This window comes from Odocoileus virginianus, chromosome 27 (genome assembly GCF_023699985.2).
Source record: "Odocoileus virginianus isolate 20LAN1187 ecotype Illinois chromosome 27, Ovbor_1.2, whole genome shotgun sequence".
In the NCBI taxonomy this organism is placed as follows: Eukaryota; Metazoa; Chordata; class Mammalia; order Artiodactyla; family Cervidae; genus Odocoileus; species Odocoileus virginianus.
Genome location: NC_069700.1, coordinates 45,141,406 through 45,163,003, shown reverse-complemented (window position 1 = coordinate 45,163,003; position 21,598 = coordinate 45,141,406). Strand labels below are relative to the sequence as shown.

At 42.2% G+C, this 21,598-nt stretch overlaps 1 protein-coding gene across 5 annotated transcripts; it reads left to right on the top strand.

The window, feature by feature from the left end:
- Positions 1 to 46: 46 nt before the first annotated feature.
- PGBD1 (piggyBac transposable element derived 1) lies at positions 47 to 21,333 on the top strand. Of its 5 annotated transcripts, none has more exons than XM_070456875.1 (7): positions 47 to 758; positions 5,291 to 5,700; positions 6,867 to 7,011; positions 9,651 to 9,763; positions 11,374 to 11,473; positions 12,095 to 12,191; positions 19,516 to 21,333. In XM_070456875.1, the coding sequence occupies exons 2-7, from the start codon at positions 5,305 to 5,307 to the stop codon at positions 21,071 to 21,073; spliced, it is 2,409 nt and encodes an 802-aa protein (XP_070312976.1). In that variant the 5' UTR covers positions 47 to 758; positions 5,291 to 5,304; the 3' UTR covers positions 21,074 to 21,333. The 5 variants fall into 5 exon arrangements, with proteins under 5 accessions (XP_070312976.1, XP_020745931.2, XP_020745925.2 ...); XM_020890272.2 differs by lacking the exon at positions 47 to 758 and adding an exon at positions 783 to 3,333; XM_020890266.2 differs by lacking the exon at positions 47 to 758 and adding an exon at positions 783 to 3,333 and having other exon boundaries at positions 5,253 to 5,700.
- The last annotated feature ends 265 nt before the right edge of the window (positions 21,334 to 21,598 follow it).

Sequence of the window (21,598 nt, the reverse complement as noted above, 5' to 3'; positions counted from 1 at the left end):
TGGTGAAGACTAGTAAGCTTAGGGGAGTCTGACTTCTGAATATGTCACCAGGATGATAAATATCACTTGCTGATTGGTGGTAGCTGCTTGGGGTACCGCTGTCTAGAAAAGACTTCTTAGTCTTTCATGTGAGTGGGAAGACTGGTGAGCCCTCAGGTTTTGCAAAGGTTTTGTTCAGCTGCATATAATTCAAACACAAAAAGTGGGAATAACATAATAAAAGTTTGTTTTTCTTTAAATAGAAAAGGCCAGAGACAGCAGTCCAGGCCTGGAAGGTGGTTCTCTGACATCACTAGGGGCCCCAGCCTTTGCCTTTCATGCCATCATTCCTTAAAGTCATCATATGACCCTTGATGGCTGCTGAAGCTCCAGCTATCACATACAAAATGCGGACAGAAGGCAGAAGGACAGAGGTGCCTCCCCGTCAGTCAGCTCCTTTTAAGCAGCTTTCCCATAAATCACTTCAGCACATATATCATAGGCCAAAACTAAAGGAGGGGAAACTGGAAAGTATATCTTATTCTTGGTTTCAGAGTGTCCAGCTGAAAATCAGGCTTCTGTTACTAAGAGTAAAGGGGAAGATGAAGGTTGAAATAGGCACTTAGGAGCCTTTGATCCACTTCCCACTGTGATCGGACTCGGTGCAAGCTGACCAGAAGCAACAATTAATGCCATTTTCAGGAGAAGCAGCTGTAATTTTTCAAGAAATTGAATTTTATGGAAAGTCAGTCATATTCCATTGCTTAAGAAGCCATAAAGTATGTATCTTTTATTCTGCTTTTATTAGTAAAATTAAGTTGATACCAGAGAGTTTTCCAAGAGTTTTGAGGGATGTACTGAGGTTAATGCCTAAACATTTAGCTCTGTATCATAGTTTAGATCTATTTGATTCTGCTCAGTTAAGGAAGTAACCTGAAATATCTTTATTTTCATTAAAGAGCGATGATAATGAAAAGATCCAATGTATGAAGAATTATATACCCTTCAGTTCAGTCGCTCAGTCATGTCCAACTCTGTGACCCCATGGGCTATGGCATGCCAGGCTTCCCTGTCCGTCACCAACTCCCGGAGCTTGCTCAAAGTCATGTCCATCAAGTCGGTGATGCCATCCAATCATCTCATCCTCTGTTGCCCCTTCTCCTGCCTTCAATCTTTCCCAGCATCAGGGTTTTTTTTTTTTCCCAGTAAGTCAGTTCTTTGCATCAGGTGGCCACAGTATTGGAGCTTCAACTTCAGAATCAGTCTTTCCAGTGAATATTCAGTACTGATTTCCTTTAGGATTGACTGAAGCTTCCACATGGAGAAGGAAATGGCAACCCACTCCAGTATTCTTGCCTAAAGAATCCTGTGGATAGAGGAGCCTGGTGGGCTGCTGTCCGTAGGGTCGCATAGAGTTGGACACAACTGCAGTGGCTTAGCATGCATGCATGCGTTGGAGAAGGAAATGGCAACCCACTCCAGTATTCTTGCCTGGAGGATCCCAGGGACAGAGGAGCCTGGTGGGCTGCCGTCTATGGGGTCGCACAGAGTTGGACACGACTGAAGCGACTTAGCTGAAGCTTCCACAAGCCTCTTATCCTTATCGCTCAGAGGGCAGAGAGAATGGAAACCACGATTACAGAAAACTAACCAAACTGATCACTTGGATCACAGCCTTGTCTAACTCAATGAAACTATGAGCCATGCCATGTTAGGGCCACCCAAGAGAGACGGGTCATGGTGGAGAGTTCTGACAAAACGTGATCCACTGGAAAAGGGAATGGCAAATCACTTCAGTATTCTTGCCTTGAGAACCCCATGAACAGTACATACCCTTAACTCCCTGGAAAATTAATCTTGGCTTTTTCTTTTCATGATGATTCTATAGTATAGGTATTACAAGCATCCTAAGTTCATTGACACTTTAACCTAATTCTTCCTTACAATTCCAAAGGAAGTGGTGTGCTCATCTGTACCCTGGGGGCAGACCCATAAATAACCACCTAGGCACAAATGATGGATAGAGATACATTTACGTAATGTTTTCCTTATTCCCGAAAATTATACAAATGTTGAACAAAGGGCAAATGTTATAACAGATTAAGTTGGGGTTTTGCTTACAACATAAAACATCCTAGACACCTTAAAAGGCAGTTAAAAATCAGAGCAGAAAGTCAGGAAGACTGTACTGTATTGCAACAATATCGTCTGATTGGCCATTTCTGTTTGAGTTTACTTTTTAGAGTTTTTAAATAGTTTTACTGTCAAAACTGACCATCTTTTCACATGGTGGTTGTTAATTAAGATTAATTCTGATTTTGAACCACCATGTTCACCTGGGCTGAATTATTCTATTAGATTCTCATTTTACTCTTAAACAGCAGTGCCCTTAAAAATTAAACAGGGGATTTAAATTTAAATGCACATGCCCTTTGACAAATATATTCCAGTATGTATTTACCCTAGAAATATATTCATAAAAGCATATAAAGATACTCAGTGGTGTTCTCTACTTATAAAGAAAAAATATAGTAGGGATAGTTAAGTAAATTAGCCCATACACTGGAATACTAATTAGCTCTTAAAAGATAAACTGGTATGGGAAGATCGCCAAGTTTTCTTAACTGAAAAAGATAAGATGTAAAATAACATCATGATGCCAGAGGTGGTTTAAAATGCATACTTACTAAACAAATGTTTGTTGAGTGCTGTTGTGTGGTTAGTGGTGTCCTGGGAGGGTATACACAAAATACTAACAGTGGTTAACTGTGGGGAGTTAGGATACTTTTCATTTCAGTCTCTGTGCAACTCGAGGGTGTGTTTTAGTTTTTTTATTATAGGACTCTTTAATATATTTTGATATATTGATACATTATCAGCAGGCTTAACTAAGTCATATATGCAGTCATATGCAACTTGAGTTTTAGTTGTGCGTATTTGAATCTGTATATTTAAAATTTTAAAATATGTGCTGCTTGCTGTGTTGCAACGTTTATTCATCTGTCTTCCCAGCAGCCTGTGAGGACTCTAAAGACCGAAACTCAGTTTTGCCTTCATCATCTACTTGGTTTTTAATTGACGTAATTGCAAAAATGAGGGGTAGTTTAGGGATATCGGGATGGTCTGTCGGAGACTATGCTACTGAGCAGGTTGGGCTGTGGCAGCTGGAGTCCTCCAGGCGCACCAGAGAGACGTGCGGCCGCATTCCTAGAGAGGCACAGAGCCGGCTAGGCAGCCACACCGGCGAGAGGAGAAATCTTTGGCCCCCGAAGTCCTGACGGCAGGAAGTGCGGCACGCCCACTAGGCGAGGCAGCTGGCTTCTCCAGACTGCAGAGCTGGGCCTCCGCTCTCAGGTGGGATTTTTCACTGGGTCAGCTACGTCTTTGTTGTGCTTGTTCCTTGAACTTTTGGTCTGTTAGCCAGCAGTTAAGACAGTCATTCACCGAGTGCCCCCTGTATTCCAAGTGCTGGGGTGCGATCGCAGTAAGATATGTTCTGGGCCCGCGGGACGTCTGGCATCCCAGTTCATCTCCGTGCGCTCAGCAAGACATCCACCGGTATTTGTTGAATACCAGGTACACTGGCAAAGACAAGACCCTGGCCTCAAGGAGCAAGGGGTGGTGGTCGTGATGGGGGCTGTGACCTGTGAGTTGAAAAGTGAAGCGTGTTGGTGAGGCAGGTTTGGGCTCACTTTTCCATGGGAACCCTCTCCGTCTGAGTGGCTCAGAGGACAAGATTGTCTGTACGTTAGGTTTGGGGGTGGCATTTGCGCTGGGCCTTGGGGATTCACAGTTAGAAGACTGGTCGTGGCCATAACGTACAAGGTGGGTGGAACAAATTTGAGTATCAGCTGGCAGTGACACGAGGCATTTGAGAAGACGATGGCTTTCTTGCAAGTAGGGTCTGTGTCTTTTATTCTGGGAATAGCTCCTGGAAAATAATGATGTGCTCGATAAATGTTTATCGAGTGGCAAACACGTAAGTGAAACTCAGTTCTAAGATCGAATCCTGGGGAGTTTGAATTTAGTTCAACCAGGAGCAACTGAAATTAGCATTTGGGGGGGGAGGGGTGTTGTCAGATATGGTCCGAATTGTGCTTTAAGAAATACTGATCCAGTGATGATGAGGTGGTGGGGCAGGAATACCACACAGAAAATATTGTGATAATAGTGACTGTCAATCACAATAAGGGTGTAAAACGGAAGATGAAGCAGTGGGTGCAAGAGGCATCTTGGAGGAAGAACTGACTGGACCCAGGGTGATATGTACACTATATGTAGGCTGGCTTTGGCCTGAATACCTGGAAGATGGTGGTGATGCCAACAGAAATAGAAAAATACAGAGTGAGTGCAGCTTTGAGGAGGCTGGTTTCAGTTGGGGATGTGTTGAAATGACAGGGCAGGAAGGTCCAAGGCTGGAGGCATCGTGTGGCATTTCAAGATGTGAGTCTGGAATATGAAAGGCAAGTCAGAACCAGATAAGAGTGTTCTTAGAACAGAGATAATATTGAATTTTGATGGAGATAACAAAAGGAAAAATGAGAGGGAGAAACAGAAGTCGAAATATTTCTACAGTTTATCTATTGTTACATAAAAAAATAAAGCCCCAAACTTAGTGGTGTAAGACAACTTCAGCTTATTAATTCTTATGAGTCTGTAGGTTGACTGGGCAGTACTACCGGACTTACTCATGTGGCTGGGGACTAGGCTCAGCTCCGCTTCAGCTGGGGCTCTGTGGCTCTCATCCACGTGACCTCTGCATGGCTAGCTTGGGCCTTCTCACAGCATGGCAGTCTCATGGCTGTGTGCCAGGCACTACAAGAGCACTTCCGCTTACAGTGTCATATCTGCCATATTTTATTGGTCAGAGCAAGTCACAGACCAAGGCAGATTCAAGGGAAGGAAAAAGACTCCACCCCATAATGGGAAAAGTAACAAAATCTCATCACAACAGATCTTAGGCAATGGAGACATGGAGACTTTTGAAAGTCTACTTCACCTAAGCTAAAGTATTCTGTGAGAAAGACACAGAGATAGATGACCTTCCCTCCTTCTAAAGTATAAGCTGCTCAGGCATTCTTATTAACCCTTCTTCTCTTATATCCCCTCCCTTTGGGCTCTACTCCCTTAGGAGTCAAGGTATACTTCATTGATAAAACAGGCAAGCGGGCTCAGTTGTTGAGCATCACTTAGAGTGGGGACAAAAATATGTGTTACATAGATTTTTGAAGCTCTTGTTATTTTCACGTTACTGATCAATACTTATGCCTCAGGTATACATTTGGAAAAGCTAAGTGAACTGTTTTCTAAGCCTTTAAGGTCAACATGGATGAAGTTTTGCAGGACCCCGCTCCTGAAAATGGAGACAGCTTTGTGAAAGTGAAGGAGGAAGATCCCACATGGGAACAGACATGCAGCTCACAGGAGAGTGGCTCCCACACTCGGGAGCTTTGCCGCCTGCGCTTCCGGCAGTTCTGCTACCAGGAGGTAGCTGGGCCCCGGGAGGCTCTGGCCCAGCTCCGAGAACTTTGCCATCGGTGGTTGAGCCCAGAGACCCACAGCAAGGAGCGGATCCTGGAGCTGCTGGTGTTGGAGCAGTTCCTGACCATCCTGCCCAAGGAGCTCCAGGCCAGGTTGCAGGCATGTTCTTTGGAGAGTGGGGAGGACGCAGTGACAGCGCTGGAGAGTCTAGAGAGAGACACAGGAGACTCAGGAGAACAGGTGGGAAGAGAATGTGTGTGGTGGTGTGGGAGATGTAGTGGCGAACATTTGTCAATTTTTAACTCTGAAATAATTTATAACTTGTATTGGGAGAGAAGTGCAGAGAACTGTGTGTACGATTCACACACATGTTAACAAAATATTAACATTTGTTACAGGAATGTGCCACCCTTCTTGTGTGAGCAAGTGCTCCCTCTCTCTGTATGCATACATACGTGTGCATGCACACACCCACATACAGCTTATGCAGTTTTTTTTCTTGAACCATTTGAGAATGGAATTAGTTGGAGATACCATGACCTTTTATCTCTAAACACTTCAGTGTGTGTTTCTGAAGAAGTAAGACATTCTTTTGTATAACTGGAATATAGATTATCATGTTTTGGGAAATTAAAATTTTTATGATACTATCACCTCAGTAGTAGTCCTTGTTCAGATGTATCCATAATAGCCCAATAGTGTTCCTTATGACAGTTTTGCCCCGATTCCATCATCACACATTTTTTAGTTGCTGTCTCTTCAGTCTTCTTAGATCTGGAACAGTTGTTCAGTCTTTGTCATGACAATGACATTTTTGAAGAGCACAGGTCGGTTACTTTTTGGAATGCCCCTCAATTTGGGTTTGCCTTGTATTTTCTCATGATAAGACCCAGGTAGTACATTTTGGCTGGAATTCCACAGAAATGGCATTGTGGTCTCCTCAGTGCATCACTTCAGGAGGCCCATGGTGGTGGATCGTCCTGTTACTGATGAGGTTAAGTTGGTATATGTCAGATTTCTCCACTATCAAGTTACCATTTTCCCCTTTGTAATTAGTAAGTAAGCTGTGGGAGACATTTGGAGATGATGTACATATCCTATTTCTCACTAAACTTCCACACACTAGTTTAAGCATACATCTGGGGTTTTGTTTTGTTTTCTAGGCAGGGGTTCTTTGCCTGTATTGTGTCTCTTCTTTGCCCAGCATGTAGAACAGAGCCTGGCTTTAGTAGGCCTTCAGTCCAAATTTGCCAGATGAGTGAATGTCTGTGTCTTGCTACTTTGTCTTACTCTCTACTTAAGGATTAAATGAAGCTTGTCTGGTGTTCCCTTGGGAAATGTCCCTAACTGCTGTTCAGTCCAGTTCCCACCAGGATGCCTTTTCAAAGTGAATCTTTTGTTCCCAGGCTTCTGTCTACACTCTAGGACAGGACCTGCACCTACTGGTGACAGACTATCAAGGAACCTCCTCAGAGTGTCAGAGCCCCCAGTTCCTGTTGGGGGCAACCGCCCTGAAGTGTGAGCCTCCAGCGTCCCCCCAAGCAGTGAGTGGTGAGTGCCGGAGGGGGAGGTTAGTAAAGACGCTGGGAACAGGCCGCTGACAGGCGCGCGGCCTTCTAAGTGAAGGCTTGTTTATCTGTGTTCTCAAGTTTTGTTTTTGTCTAACCCTGTACCTAAGCAAGCTTTTAGAAACACCTGTAAAATGTTAGAAATCTAAGATCTTTTCAACACCCTTAGTAGTTAGGAAAACCAAAACTCAGAGTATAAATGACTTGCCCAGGGTCAGCAGAGGCATTGTCACCTGACCTTCTGACCAAGATTTTCTTTACTATATGTGTCTACTCCACATTTGTAATTCCACACCTGGAATTTAAATATTTACTTGGTAGCTTTCCATAACTTTGCCTTTTTCCCCATGGTAACGTTTTCTTCAGTGGCCTCCTTCAAGATGCATTCCCCGTCATTCGCAAGGGCTTTTTACCCTTGTAAGAAGAAGTGAAGAAGTGAAGTCACTTAGTCGTGTCCGATTGTTGCAACCCCATGGACTGTAGCCCACCAGGCTCCTTGGTCCATGGGATTTTTCCAGGCATGAATACTGGAGTGGGTTGCCATTTAATCCTCCAGGGGATCTTCCCGACCCAGGGATTGAATCCAGGTCTCCTGCATTATAGGCAGATGCTTTACCATCTGAGCTACCAGGGAAGCCCCTATTTGTGTAATAAGGTTTTATTAAAGTATAAAGGAGAGAGAGAAAGCTTCTGACATAGACATTAGAAGGGGGCAGGCCCTCCCAAATATTCTGGAGACTCTGGCCAAGGACCTGTGTGCCTACTAGTCATAACCCAAGCACATTTCTCCAGGGTACCGGAAACCAAATGAACGGAAGATCAATTCTCCAGGCTCCCTGCCTTCCCTCCCCTCCTGCTGGTATTTTCAAAGGGATAATAAGTCAGCCCGCATGACTGGAGGGTAGGGTTTATTTAGAGGAAAGGGGGGGGTGGGAGGGAAGGTCAGTTGGGGCCATTTTATGGGGTGTTTAAATTCAAACCAGGAAGTTCAGACTTGGAAAAAAAGTTGGGTACCATCGAAGCCTTTTTTTTTTTCTTAATGTAAAAAATATGATTTACAGTGACTGTTATTTGTGTGTATTTGGTATTTCATTCCCACCAGTCATGGAACACTAGATTTAAAATGAAAACTACTGAGTACTTTAGTTTTGCTAGTCTCTTAATGCTTAGCTGTGATTCTTAGTGTCAGATTGTTAAATTTTAGATATGCTGATGGAAAAGTAGAAAAGACCTTGATATCATCTTATTCATGACAGCTTAAGCCCACTTTGTCTTATTCTGTCTTTGGCAGAGATATAGAGCAACGGGATCAGTGTGGTGTGTGTAATGAGCTATAATATGTTTGAAAACATTCTTCTACCTTCGTCCCAGGTTTAACCCTAAAGCTTTTCCACCTCAGGAGGATGATAAGGAGCAGTCACAGAGTCTGGTCTGACGTTTGCTCTCAGATTTCCCATTGCTCTTGATCTCTTTGCCCCTCTTCCATTTTCCGTTGCCATCTTGCCTCTCCTTAGCTTAGCCCTTTCTCTGACAGCAGACCTGCTTCACACTGTGCTTTTTAAGCTGTTGGTTTTTTTGGCATATATGCATTGTGGGGAGATTAGGTAGTAATAGTGAATCATGGGCAAGGCTCTTTTATTTTCCTAGCAAGCTTTATTGTCTCTAGTATGAAGGAAAAGCACCAAAAGGATTCCACAGTGATTCACTGTTGAAGCAAAGAAAAGTAGCGCCATGTTCTGGGTTAGAATTATCCCCTGTGCACTCTGTTTAGTAATTCTGGACTTCCACTATTGTTACCGTCTTGGCAAACTGGTACATTACTTTGTATGGGGTCTTAAAGGGCTTTACAGAGGGCTTTTATGTTATCTCAGCCTTCAGTGCCCCTGTGAAATGGACTGTGTTCTACCCCTTGTACAGAGAAGGAATTGGAAAGAATCTTTCTAAGTAACAGTGCAGTGACATGCAGTCATTATCACTGTTTGGATTGTGGTTTCCAATGCAGCAGATTCTCAAAAGTTCTCCTAGTTTGCAGTTAGCATCTCTTCTGTGTATGACTGTGTGTCTGACTTTTTTGACTGAAGTATAGTTTATTTACAGTGTTATTAGTTTCAAGTGTACATGTATGACTTTTTTTAGAGCCATTTTAGGTTCACAGCAAAATTGAAAGGAGATTTCTCGTCTCCCCCTGCCTCCCACACATACCCAGCCTCCCCCATTATCAGCTCAATTTTTTTATCCTTATTTTCTCTCTTCATCTTTCTCTTACCTGCTTCCCTGTTGCTTCTTGGCTTTGTCTCTATTCTCCACTTATCTTTATTCTTTGTTCTCTGGTTAATGTTTCTTCAGTCACCAGCTTCTTCCCTCTCCTTATTTTCATCTGTGATTTCTGATTTTTCTTTTATGTCTGTGAAAGTGCATCACTGGAAAGTATCTCATGAGTTCACAAACACTACTTATTCTGTGGATGGGAGACGCTAAAGCTTTAGAATTCCTAACAATGAAAATAGACGTGATGTTCTAGCTTAAGATCTGTATCTTAGTTCTTGGATGTTTAACAAACATAAGATTTAGGGGCTGGGTCCCCCACAAAGGGCTCTTGTAAAAGCTACTGTGTCTCTTCAGGACTCTTGTCTGCTCCGTCCACAAGGCCTGCGTCCCAGAGACCAGACCCTCTCCAGGAAGAGAATCCGAGAGACCAGGCTGCAGTACTGGGGTTGAACCCAGCCAGATCCCAGGTGAGCAGGGTGCCCAGACTGTGGGAGCCTCAGTAGTAGCCCTCCTCCCCCCGCCCACCCATCCGTGCCCCTTCTCTTGGCTCACACTGGTCACCCCGAGAGCCTTTCAGGTGGCACAATCCCTGTGTCTTCACCTTGTCACAGAATACCACACCCCACGTGCGCCTCATCCGGGAGCTCACACACACACGCTGTTGCCTCATTCCGCACCGAATGCGGAAGGCACATCCAAATCTCAGGCTATAAGAATAAGGGGCAGAGTGAGGCCCTTGGTTTCAGAAAGTGCCTCCACTCATTTGGTGTCCAGTGACATGTTTTCTCTTTTGAGGAACCTCTGGTTTCTCTCCGCAGTCTGAGAACCAACCTCTTCCTCATATTCCTTTATAGTCCCAGTGTTCTGCACATGCCCAATTAATACTTGGTGATGGTAATGGCAGTACTGTGTATCTTCTTCACAGAGTGGACTCTTGTTCATTTTTCCCCTTATTTTTAGTGGTCCGATCATTTTCTTAGTCATTTAGTTTAAACGTATTTTAATTCTCCCATTTAAGTCCTTTTCTGCTGAGTTCGTTTCCTCCAAACAGGTTTTCATGCAGTCCTCTCCTCACTCAGTTTTCTTCTGTGATTTCTAATTGGTTCTTTATCCTATCAGACCCAGGGCCTCCTAGTCTCAATACTTTACCTTCCTGAAAACCAATGTATAGCAAGTGAAATGTATAGCAAGTAAAACTTAACCTTATGTATATTTAAATCAATGTAATTATCCTAAAATGTAACATAATGGAGAAACAAAGTAATTTATTAAGAAAAAAGAAAGAATTCCCTGGTGGTTCGGGGTTTAGGACTTTGCACGCTCACTGCCTCGGGCCCAGGTTTGATCCCTCATCGAGGAACCAAGATCCTATAAGCCATGTGGGGCAGCACCCCCCCCCCCCACAAAAAAAGCATGTATTTAAAAAAATGCAAACGTTTGAACATAATAACTCCAAGAAATAATTAAATGTTGCACCCATGTGTAATCAAGTTTGAATTAAGTTGGAGTAAGAAGATCAACAGTCTGGGCAATGAAAGGGCAGAGATATGGGTGGTCAGTAGAATGAAAGTAGCGTTGAGTCAAATAATGAAAGACCAGACAGAGAAAGAGAAAAATTAATATTAATTGAAGTAGGGCTAAGACGAAGTTACGGGTTGTATTGTGTCTGGAAAAGATGTATTGAAGTCCTAAGCCCAGGTACATGTGACTGATCTGATTTGGATCTAGACTCTTTGTGATGTAATCAAGTTCAGATGAGGTCGTACTGCATTAGGGTGGGCCCTGCGTCCAGTGGTCAGTGTCCTTGTACGAAGGCCACGTGATGACAAACACACACACAGAGAAGGCCATGTAACGACGGAAGCAGAGACCAGAGTGTGCATCCAGGGGACACGGAGGACTGCTGACAACCCTCAGAAAGTAGGAGAGAGGCAGGATGACACTCCTCTAGACCTTCAGAGAGCGGGCCCTGCTGGTTGGTTCTACTGGTGTGCAGTGTGGTAGTCAGCACCCTTCACAACTAGACCCTTTATCTTTACCACAGTGAAGACTAAGAGGCCAGTTTTTGTCTTTGTAGACATCAGTGAAGACTGAGGAAGCAGCACCTGTCCTTGTCTCGGAGGAGTGGCCAGTTCCGAGTCTGGCTCAGGAGAAGGTTACAAACATCAGTCTCATGGGTAAGGACAGGCCCCTGGCTGGTGTCCACCTTTCCCATCATTAACCCTGACTCAGCCATTGTGAACCCACATTTCCTACACACCCTTCTTTCCCCTTCTGGTCTCGATCTCCACGCTTCTCGGCCTGTCATTTTGTATCCCTCACAATCACAGTACCTTCTGTTACTAATCACTCAGCCTACTGATTCCTGCTGTTCTCTTCTCTGATCGTCCCTCTGTGTTCCCTGATTCCCTCAATGTCTCGTCCTTTGCTCCCCTTTTTCCCCCTTTGCAAGGATCCCAGATAATTTATTTTCACATATCCCTTAATATCTGGAAATTCCACAAACACCTTTGCTGTATCCCTCCTTCACGTCAGAGGAAGTTCTCTTTACTCTGAGAGCACTACTGTCTATGTGTAATTTTCTTTAAATAGTCTTTGCCCCACTAGGTCTTCTCCCCTGGAAACTGACCTTTCTTAGTATCTTCCCACACTCTACCACGTTTTTAGGATTGCTGACTATGTTCCTGGGACACCTGTTGATTTTTGGTTTTAATTTGAAACATCCTATTCCCTACCCTGGAGATTTTTTTCTAGATTCAGGTGGCAATGACATTTGAATTATCAATGTGTTATTTTAGCTGAAGAAGTTGTAACTAAAGATGGATTTTTTAATGCAAAGCAAGAAACTTCTGAAGAAACGGAACGAGGTGCTGAGGCCTCAAGAATAGCCAACAGGTGAGTGTCCATGTAGAATAGCTCCTACAAGTGTAAAAAATTGGAATGAAACCAGAGAAACCAGTTGGTAAACGTCTCTTCCCTGGAATAATACAGAAAAAGTAACACTCACTTCTATGATCATAGGAGGCCCCACTCCAAGACACTGACCTGTCGGTATATCATAATTACACAAAACCTTCAGTTGGCACATGGTTGCCTTCGAGAATCCTCTCTTGGTTCCTTGCCTGATCACTGTTCCCCTGGCTTCCTTATGTTTTTGTGGAGCTATAGATACTGAAGCCAGAAAAAGAAGATAGAGAAGGCAGAGGATTGAGATAGGAGAGTGAGGGCTGCAAGTGAGGCTGTTGTCATGATGGTTAAAGAAATATCAGACCTGGAAAAGGACTTAAGACAGGAAGATAGGTAGGGTATTTTCAGCCTCCATTAGGAGAGTCCTGAGCAAGAATCAAAAGGAGTGAAGCTGATGATAATAGACAAATTAAAGGTAAGTAGTAGGATTTGCACCAGTACCTGATGAAAACAACACCTGAGCCATTTGCCCACATACCCAGGGTTAATAAGGCAGGACCAAGAGCAGCACCAACAATAGTGTAGTTTGTGAACTCGCACGGTGGACAAAAGGGGACACAACAGAGCCACAGGTGAACAGCCCCAGAGGAGAAAGGGCCTAATAATAGAAAGCTTCCTTAACATGAGAAAGGAGACAGTCACCCAATCCAGGGAACACAAAGAGGAGAGTCCCATACAGGGTAAACCCAAGGAGGAACAAGCTGAGACCACACACTGATCAAACTAACAAAAATTAAATATAAATAAAAATATTAAAGCAACAAGGGAAAAGCAACACATTACAAGGGAATCCCCATAAGGTTATCAGCTGATTTTTCAGCTAAAACTCTGCAGGCCAGAAAGGAGTGGCAAAATATATTTAAAGTAATGAAAGGGAAAAACCTACAACCAATAATACTCTACCCAGCAAGGCTCTCATTCACATTTAACAGCAATCAAAAGTTTTATAGACAAGCAAAAGCTGTGAAAATTCAGCAACACCAAACCAACTTTATACAAATGCTAAATGAACCTCTCTAGGTGGGAAACACAAGAACAAAAGAGGAAGAGAGGAAGGGAAGAAAACAGACCTTCAAAAACAAACCCAAAACAATTAAGAAAATGGAAATAGGAACGTATATATCAATAATTACCTTAAATGTAAATGGATTAAATGCTCCAACCAAGAGACACAGGTTGACTGAATGGATACGAAAACAAGGCCTTGTATATATGCTATCTACAAGAGACCCACCTCAGACTTAAGGACACATACAGACTAAAAGTGAGGGGATGGAAAAAGACATCCATACAAATAGAAATCAAAAGAAAGCTGAAGTAGCAATATTCGTATCAGGCAAAATAGACAAGAGACAAGGAAGGTCACTACATTATGACTGAGGGATCAATACAAGGAGAAGACATAACAATTACGTATTTACCCAACGAAGCATTTGACATATATTGAGATGCTCTGAACAGCCATTGGTCCTGGAGAAGGGGATGGCTACCCACTCCAGTATTCTTACCTGGAGAATTCCATGGACAGAGGGTATAGTCCATGGGGTCACAAAGAGTCAAACACGACTAAGTGACTAACTTGCACTTTAACAGCCATGAAAGGGGACATTGACAGCACCACAATAGTAGTAGGGAACTTTAACACCCCATTTACACTGACAGATCATTCAGACAGAAAATTAATAAAGGAAGCACAAACCTTAAATGAGAGATTAGACCAAATAGACTTAATTGGTATTCATAGGGCATTCCATCCAAAAGCAGCAGAATACACTTTCTACTCAAATGCACACAGAACATTCTCCAAGATCACATCTTGGGTCACAAGTTTACTGAGGCTTAAGAAAATTGAAATCATAAAAGCATCTTTTCTGATCACAATCCTATGAGATTTGAAATAAATTACAGGAAAAAAACCTGTAAGAAACAAACACACGAGGCTAAACAATGTTATTAAATAGCCAATGAGTCACTGAAGAAATAAAAAAATACCTAGAGACATATGACAACGAAAACATGTTGATCCAAAACCTATGAGATGCAGCAGAAGCAATTCTAAGAGGGATATTTATAGCAGTACAGTCTTATCTCAAGAAACAAGAAGAATCTCAAACAACCTAACCTTGCACCTAAAGCAACTAGAGAAAGAAGAACAAACAAAACCCAAACTTAGAAGGAAATCATAAAGATCAGAGCAGAAATAGAGACAAAACAATAGCAAAGAACTAAAAGCTTGTTCTTTGAAAAGATAAAATGGATAAGCCTTTAGCCAGACTCATCAAGGGAAAAAGGAGAGGACTCAAATCAATAAAATTAGAAATTAAAAAGTTTCAACTGACACCACAGAAATACAAAGGATCATAAGAGACTACTATTAGTACAAATGACTGTATGCCAATAAAATGGACAACCTGGAAGAAATGGACAGATTGTTAGGTACAGTCTTCTAAGACTGAACCAGGAAGAAACAGAAAACATGAACAGACCAGTCACAAGTACTGAAACAAAGTTTGATTAAAAAACTCCAAACAGGGCTTCCCTGGTAGCTCAGGGGTAAAGAATCCAACTGACAATGTAGGAGACATGAGTTGGATCCCTGGTCTGGGAAGATCCTACATGCCGTGGAGCAACTAAGTGTGCTCTAGAGCCCAGGAGCCACGACTGCAGAGCCCACATGCCACAACTACTGAAGCCTGTGTGTCCTAGAGCCTGTGCTCAGCAACAGAAGCCGCCACAGTGAGAAGCCTGTGCACCACAACCAAGAGTAACCCTGCTCGCGGCAACTGGAGAGAAGCCTGTGCAGCAGTGAAGACCCAGTACAGCCAAAAATAAAAAAGTTCTTTTTAGAAAAGATAAAAGGGCCCCAAAGTGGGAAAAAAATTCCTACAAACAAATGTCCTGAACCAGATGGCCTCACAGGTGAATTCTGTCAAACATTTAGAAAAGAGTTAACACCCACCCTTCTGAAACTCTTCCAGAAAATTGCAGAGGAACACTCCCAAGCTTATTCTACAAGGCTACCATCACTCTGACACCCAAACCAGACAAAGATATCACACACACAGAAAAGAAAATTACAGGCCAATATCACATGAACATAGGTGCAAAAATCCTCAATAAAATACTAGCAAACTGAATCCAACAACATATTAAAAGGATCATATACCTTAATCAAGTTGGATTTATCCCAGGGATGCAACATGGATTCTTCAATATATGCAAATCAATCAATGTGATACACCACATTAACAAATTGAAGAATAAAAACCATATCATTTCTATAGATGCAGAAAAAAACTTTAGACAAAATTCAACACCAATTTATGATTAAAACTCAAGAAAGTGGTTTTAGAGGGAATCTACCTCAACATAATAAAAGGCCATTATACAGCAAACCTACAGTTAGACAACCCTCAGGAAGGGAGAAAATATTTGCAAATAAAGCAACTGAGAAGGGATTAATCTCCAAAATATGCAAACAGCTCATGCAGTTCAATATTGAAAACAAAAAAAAACTCAGTGGATAGTTAGGGAGTTTGGAATGGACATGTACACACTGCTATATTTAGAACATAACCAACAAGGGCTTACTATATAGCACATGGAACTCTGCTCAATCGTATGTGGCAGCCTGGATGGGAGGGGAGTCTGGGGGAGAATGGATACACATATATGTATGGCTGAGTCCCTTTGCTGTCCACCTGGAACTGTCACAGCATTGTTAATTGGCTATTCCCCAATATAAAATTTTTTAAAAAAGTTTTAAACAAAACAATGAAAAAATGGGCAAAAGATCTAAATAGATATTCCTCCACAGAGGACACACAGGTGGCCAAAAACACGAAAAGATGCTCAGTATCACTAAGTATTAGATGCAAATCAAAACTACAGTGAGGCATCAACTCACACTAGTCAGAATGGCCATCATCAAAAAATCTACAAACAACAAATACTGGAGAGGATGCGGAGAAAAGGGAACCCTCCTACACTGTTAGTGGGGATGTAAATGGTACAGCCACTATGGAGAACAGTATGGATGTTCCTCAAAAAACTAGAATTGCCATACGACCCTGCAATTCCATTCCCAGGCATATACCTGAGAAAACCATAATTCAAAAAGATACATGCACCCCAGTGATCACTGCAGCGCTATTTACAACAGCCAGGTCTTGGAAGCCACCCAAATGTCCATCAACAGTGGAATGTATAAAGATGTCATACATATATACAATGTTAGCCACAAAAAGGGATGAAATAATGCCATCTGCAGAGACTGTCATACACAGTGAAGTAAGCCAACAAGACATATTATATAATATCACTTATGTGTGGAATCTAGAAAAATGGATGAACTTATTTGCAAAGCAGAAATAGAGTCACAGATGTAAAAAACAAACTTAGGAATGGGGGAAGTGAGGGGTGGGTTGAATTGGGAATTGGAATTGACATGTATACACTACTGTACATAAGATAGACAGCTAAGAGCACTCTAGTCAGTGCTCTGTAGTGACCTAAATGGGAAGGGAATATTAAACCCAAAAACAGTGGATGTGTGTATAACTGATTCACTTTGCTGCACAGCAGAAACTAACACAATGTTGTAACTCAACCATACTCCAACATCAATTTAAAAAAATAGTACACACACGAGTGCTGGTTGTGGAATGAATGAGTGTGTAGCATAGGTGCTCCTAAAGCAGAGAGAGACCAGATCATGAGCAGAAGGTGGGCTTCTGGTGAGACCACCAAGTCCTTGGAGACCTGAGTAAAGAAGAAAAAGGAAACAGCTTGGGATAATTATATTGAAGAGCAGGGCACGGGATGAGAATTCTTCTTGACATTTGTTCATCTTAGGGAAACAGGGACCACAGTCTCAGTTAAAAGAGAAATGTCTTAAAGCTTGAGAAGTGAAATCTTTCATAAAGCTGGTGAAGTCTAAGCCAAGCTGTACTAAGTGAAGAGAAGTAACACTGTGACTTAGCTCAGGATTATAATTAGAGAATACAAATCTGCTCATGTGTCTGTCAGGTATGTTTACATCAGATAATAGAAACCATGACTCACAGTGCCTCTGAGAATCAAGATATCTTACTGTTTGATGTGACAAGAAGTCTGAAGGGGTAGGCTGTTCTAGGTTTGAGGCTCCATCATGATATCAGAGATTGAGTGACCCCCAACATCCTCACTCATTCAGTAAACATTATCACTCATATTCAGAATCACATATAATACAGAGACCCTACCTTCAGTAAGTCAGGTAAGGATACAGCAGATAAGTGAACACAGAGCACAATGCAGTATGATTCGTGCCCTGTAGCTATCTATGATAGATCTTGCAGCAGAGAACCCAACTGAGATCTGGATACTGGAGAGGGTATCCCAGAAGAGGTAACATTTAAAACAAAACCTGATGAGTAGCCGGCATTTATCAAATAAAGAGGAGGCAAATCAAAGAGAAACAGAGAAAGAAAATGCAAACGCCTAGAGAGGCTAAAAGCTGGAAGAGAAGAGTCACAGATCATTTTGAAGAGCAACTTTCTGCCTGAAAAATTCTGGGTCCTCTTTGGAGTAGAAAAAAAAATCATGTTTGGAGATACCAAGAACTGAGTACAAAGAAGATATGAGAAGAGTGATGGAACACTCGTGGGAAACTGGGAAGAAAGGGACAAGAGGACATGAGAAGGGTTTCTGGGCAGTATTGAGTAGCAGAACTTCAGAGACCATCATTATTAGCTGTATCAGTCTACCTTGTGTGATTTCTCTGGCACTACTCACTCCTGGATGAGGAATAGAGAAGACCAAGGAGGAGGTTGATCTGGTGCTGAATTTTGCTGGTCCAGCACTGCAGACACTGGGGCAGGGTGACTGATGATCCTGGCAAGAGGGACTAAGGCAATGGATCGTGAAGTCTAGATGTAAGAGCAAGGGAGGTAAAATGAGGAGGGAATGGAAGAGTCAGAGTGAGAGGGAAGAACCAATACCATGGGACAACAGTATGAGGAGGCTAGAGTGAAAAGAAATTGGGAACAGAGAGTGAGCTTTTGGAGTTTTCAGCAATAGAAACTTCAGTGTAGTGAAGTGACAGAATTCAAGGAGGATCCCTGAAGTTGAGGATGTCAGGGAACTTTTAAGATGGATGTGTTGAATGGATCATACACACAGATATTAAAGACATTCAGGATGATAAATGCTCTAAGCAGATAAATACATGTACTGTAAATTACACTGGGCTTCCTAGATGGCTCAGTGGGTAAAGAATATGCCTGCAGTGCAGGAGACCCAGGAGACTTGGGTTTGATCCCTGGGTCAGGAAGATCCCCTAGAGTAGGGCATGGCAACCCACTCCCAGTATTCTTGCCTGGAGAATCCAGTGGACAGAGGAGTCGGTGGGCTACAGTCCATGGGGTCACTGAGAGTCAGACACGACAGCATAAATGCTCTAAGCAGATAAATATATGTACTGGAAATTATATTACACCATACTTTTTTCACTGGTTTTTTCTCCCTTATGTCTTCTTTTTTTTTTTTCCCCCTTATGTCTTCTTAAATTAGACCATTTACTGACAGGACATTAGTAAATAAAATGCAGATTTCTAGAATTTAAGGAGTTTGTATGAAACAATAATTTTCATCTTAGTAACTTTAGCATAATTCTTTGGGAAACCCGTAAAAATCAGTTTAAGGGCAATCAGTCTGAGTTTCTCTTTTGTTTCTCCCCAAAACATTGTATCCACCAGATGAATGCAGAACTAGAAGAGGCTAAATCCTTCTTTGTTCAGAAAGTCTGTTAGAGATGAGGGGGCTCAGTAAATAACCACCCATTTCTTTGTCCAAATTCAGAACCAATTAATAGAGACATAGGAGTAAAACAGATAGTTCTACAAACCTCAGCTTTATGACTGGCAGAAGCTAGACCAGTAAAGCTGCTCAAAGGCAGAGAGAAATGGATGCATAGTGACTGCAGACCCTTTCTGCATAGGCCTTCCTGATCCATCTTGACTGGGGGAAGGAACATGGAATGTCTGCAACCTGCTCATAAAGAGGACAGCCCAGTTCCTTCTCACAGATTCAACAGTTAAGTCATGAGGAGTGAGTTGGAAGAGGGGAGACCAGAAATGCCAGAGCCCTCCCCACAGAAACACAGGGAGTGAGAAGTATTCCCCACAGAAGAATCTTTAGGTGTCAGTGGATTTATCCTGTTATCAGTGAATGAGACTGAGAATTTTTACAGCCTATGTTTTTTCTTTCTCAGAGACTGTGTACCCCAGGCTCCTTGTGGTACCCCTGTTCCTGCTGAAAGGACACTTGTGCATTTGAACACTCTCAAGGACCGTCATCCGGGTGACTTGTGGGCTCGGATGCACATCTCCTCCCTAGAATATGCTGCAGGAGACATTACCCGAAAAGGGAGGAAGAAAGACAAAGCTCGAGTGAGTGAACTGCTCCAAGGCCTTGCATTTTCTGGTGATTCAGATGTGGAAGAGGATAACGGGCCTGAGACCCAGCCTGCTCCAAAAAGGCTAAAGGGGTCAGGTGTCCCAGAGAAGAACTGGACCAAAAGAGATATTAAACCCAACTTTCCATGCTGGTCAGCACTGGATTCTGGACTTTTGAATCTCAAGAGTGAAAAGTTGAACCCAGTAGAGTTCTTTGAGTTATTTTTTGATGATGAAACATTCAACCTGATTGTCAGTGAAACCAATAATTATGCTTCTCAGAAAAATGTCAACTTGGAAGTCACAGTTCAGGAAGTGAGGTGTGTATTTGGTATCCTGCTTTTGAGTGGACTCGTGCAGCGTCCCAGAAGGGGAATGTACTGGGGAACATCTGATGCTGACCAGAACCTGGTTAGAGATGCAATCAGAAGGGATAGATTTGAGTTGATTTTCTCATACCTGCATTTTGCAGATAATAGCCATCTAGATCAGAATGATAAGTTCACAAAATTGAGGCCTCTCATAAAGCAAATGAATAAAAATTTTCTCCTATATGCTCCCCTCGAAGAATACTACTGTTTTGATAAGACAATGTGTGAGTGCTTTGATAGTGACCAATTTCTGAATGGTAAATCTATTAGAATTGGCTATAAAATCTGGTGTGGTGCTACCACAGAGGGTTATCTGGTTTGGTTTGAGCCTCATCAAGAAGAAGCAACTCTGATGGCAGGTAAGGATCCTGATCTTGGTTTCGGTGGAAACCTCGTGATGAATTTTGCTGATGTTCTTTTAGCAAGGGGTCAGTATCCATATCATCTGTGCTTCGATGGCTTCTTTACAAGTGTCACATTGGTATCAGCCTTGAAGAAGAAAGGGGTGAGGGCAACAGGGACAATTCGTGAGAGCAGGACTGAAAAATGCCCCCTTATGAGTGCAGAACATATGAAAACAATGAAGAAGGGGTACTGTGATTTCCGAGTAGAAGAAAATGATGAGATCATTTTGTGTCGTTGGCATGGTGATGGTATTATCAGTCTGTGTTCCAATGCTGTTGGCATAGAGCCAGTTGATGAGATTCACTGTTTTGCCAGTGACAAGGAGATCCCTCAGATAAGTCAACCATCCATAGTGAAACTGTATGATGAATGCAGGGAAGGTGTAGCTAAAATGGAACAGATCACTTCCAAATACAGGGTGAGAATAAGAAGCAAGAAGTGGTACTCAGTTTTGGTGAGCTATATGATTGACATAGCCATGAGCAATGCATGGCAGCTGCACAGAGCCTGTAACCCAGGTGCCTCTCTAGACCTTGGGGATTTTCGAAGATACGTTGCACATTTCTACTTGGAGCATAATGCAAATATGCCAGATTAAGGCAGGTGAAACAGACACAGTGAAGACATTAATAAAACAGAAAAGTCACAACTATACAGCAGATTGTACCTAAAGCAAACATGATGTATGTATACAATTAAATAATATTTCTTTTAAAAATATAGAGTTTCAAAAACTGTTATAACAAATGATCTGTAAAAATGTTGAAATCTATTGGTACCTTTTTTTTTCTTTCTTTCTTTTTTTTTATTGGTACCTTTTGTATGTCTAATTTTGATATAAACATATGGGAAATCCTTTATTAGTTGCATTGAATTGATTATCCATTTAAAGAATGAAATCCTGCCTTTTTTTTTTTTCCTGGTAGTTTTCTCTGGGGAATGCCATTTATAAATGCAGGCAGAATTTAATATAATCCCTATCAAATCACTCATTAAAATTTTTCACAGAACTAGAAAAAATAATTCCAAAGTCTATATGGAACCACAAAAGACCCAGAATTGCCAAAGCAGTCCTGAGGAAAAAGAACAAAGCTAGAGGTGTAACCCTCCCAGACTTCTGACA

Bases quoted from the DNA above. Each gene is read 5' to 3' on its own strand.
- PGBD1 (XM_070456875.1), top strand. From the start codon at position 5,305: ATGGATGAAGTTTTGCAGGACCCCGCTCCTGAAAATGGAGACAGCTTT. The intron at 11,474-12,094 runs GTAAGGACAGGC...GTGTTATTTTAG, and splicing joins TACAAACATCAGTCTCATGG to CTGAAGAAGTTGTAACTAAA. The intron at 12,192-19,515 runs GTGAGTGTCCAT...TTTCTTTCTCAG, and splicing joins GCCTCAAGAATAGCCAACAG to AGACTGTGTACCCCAGGCTC.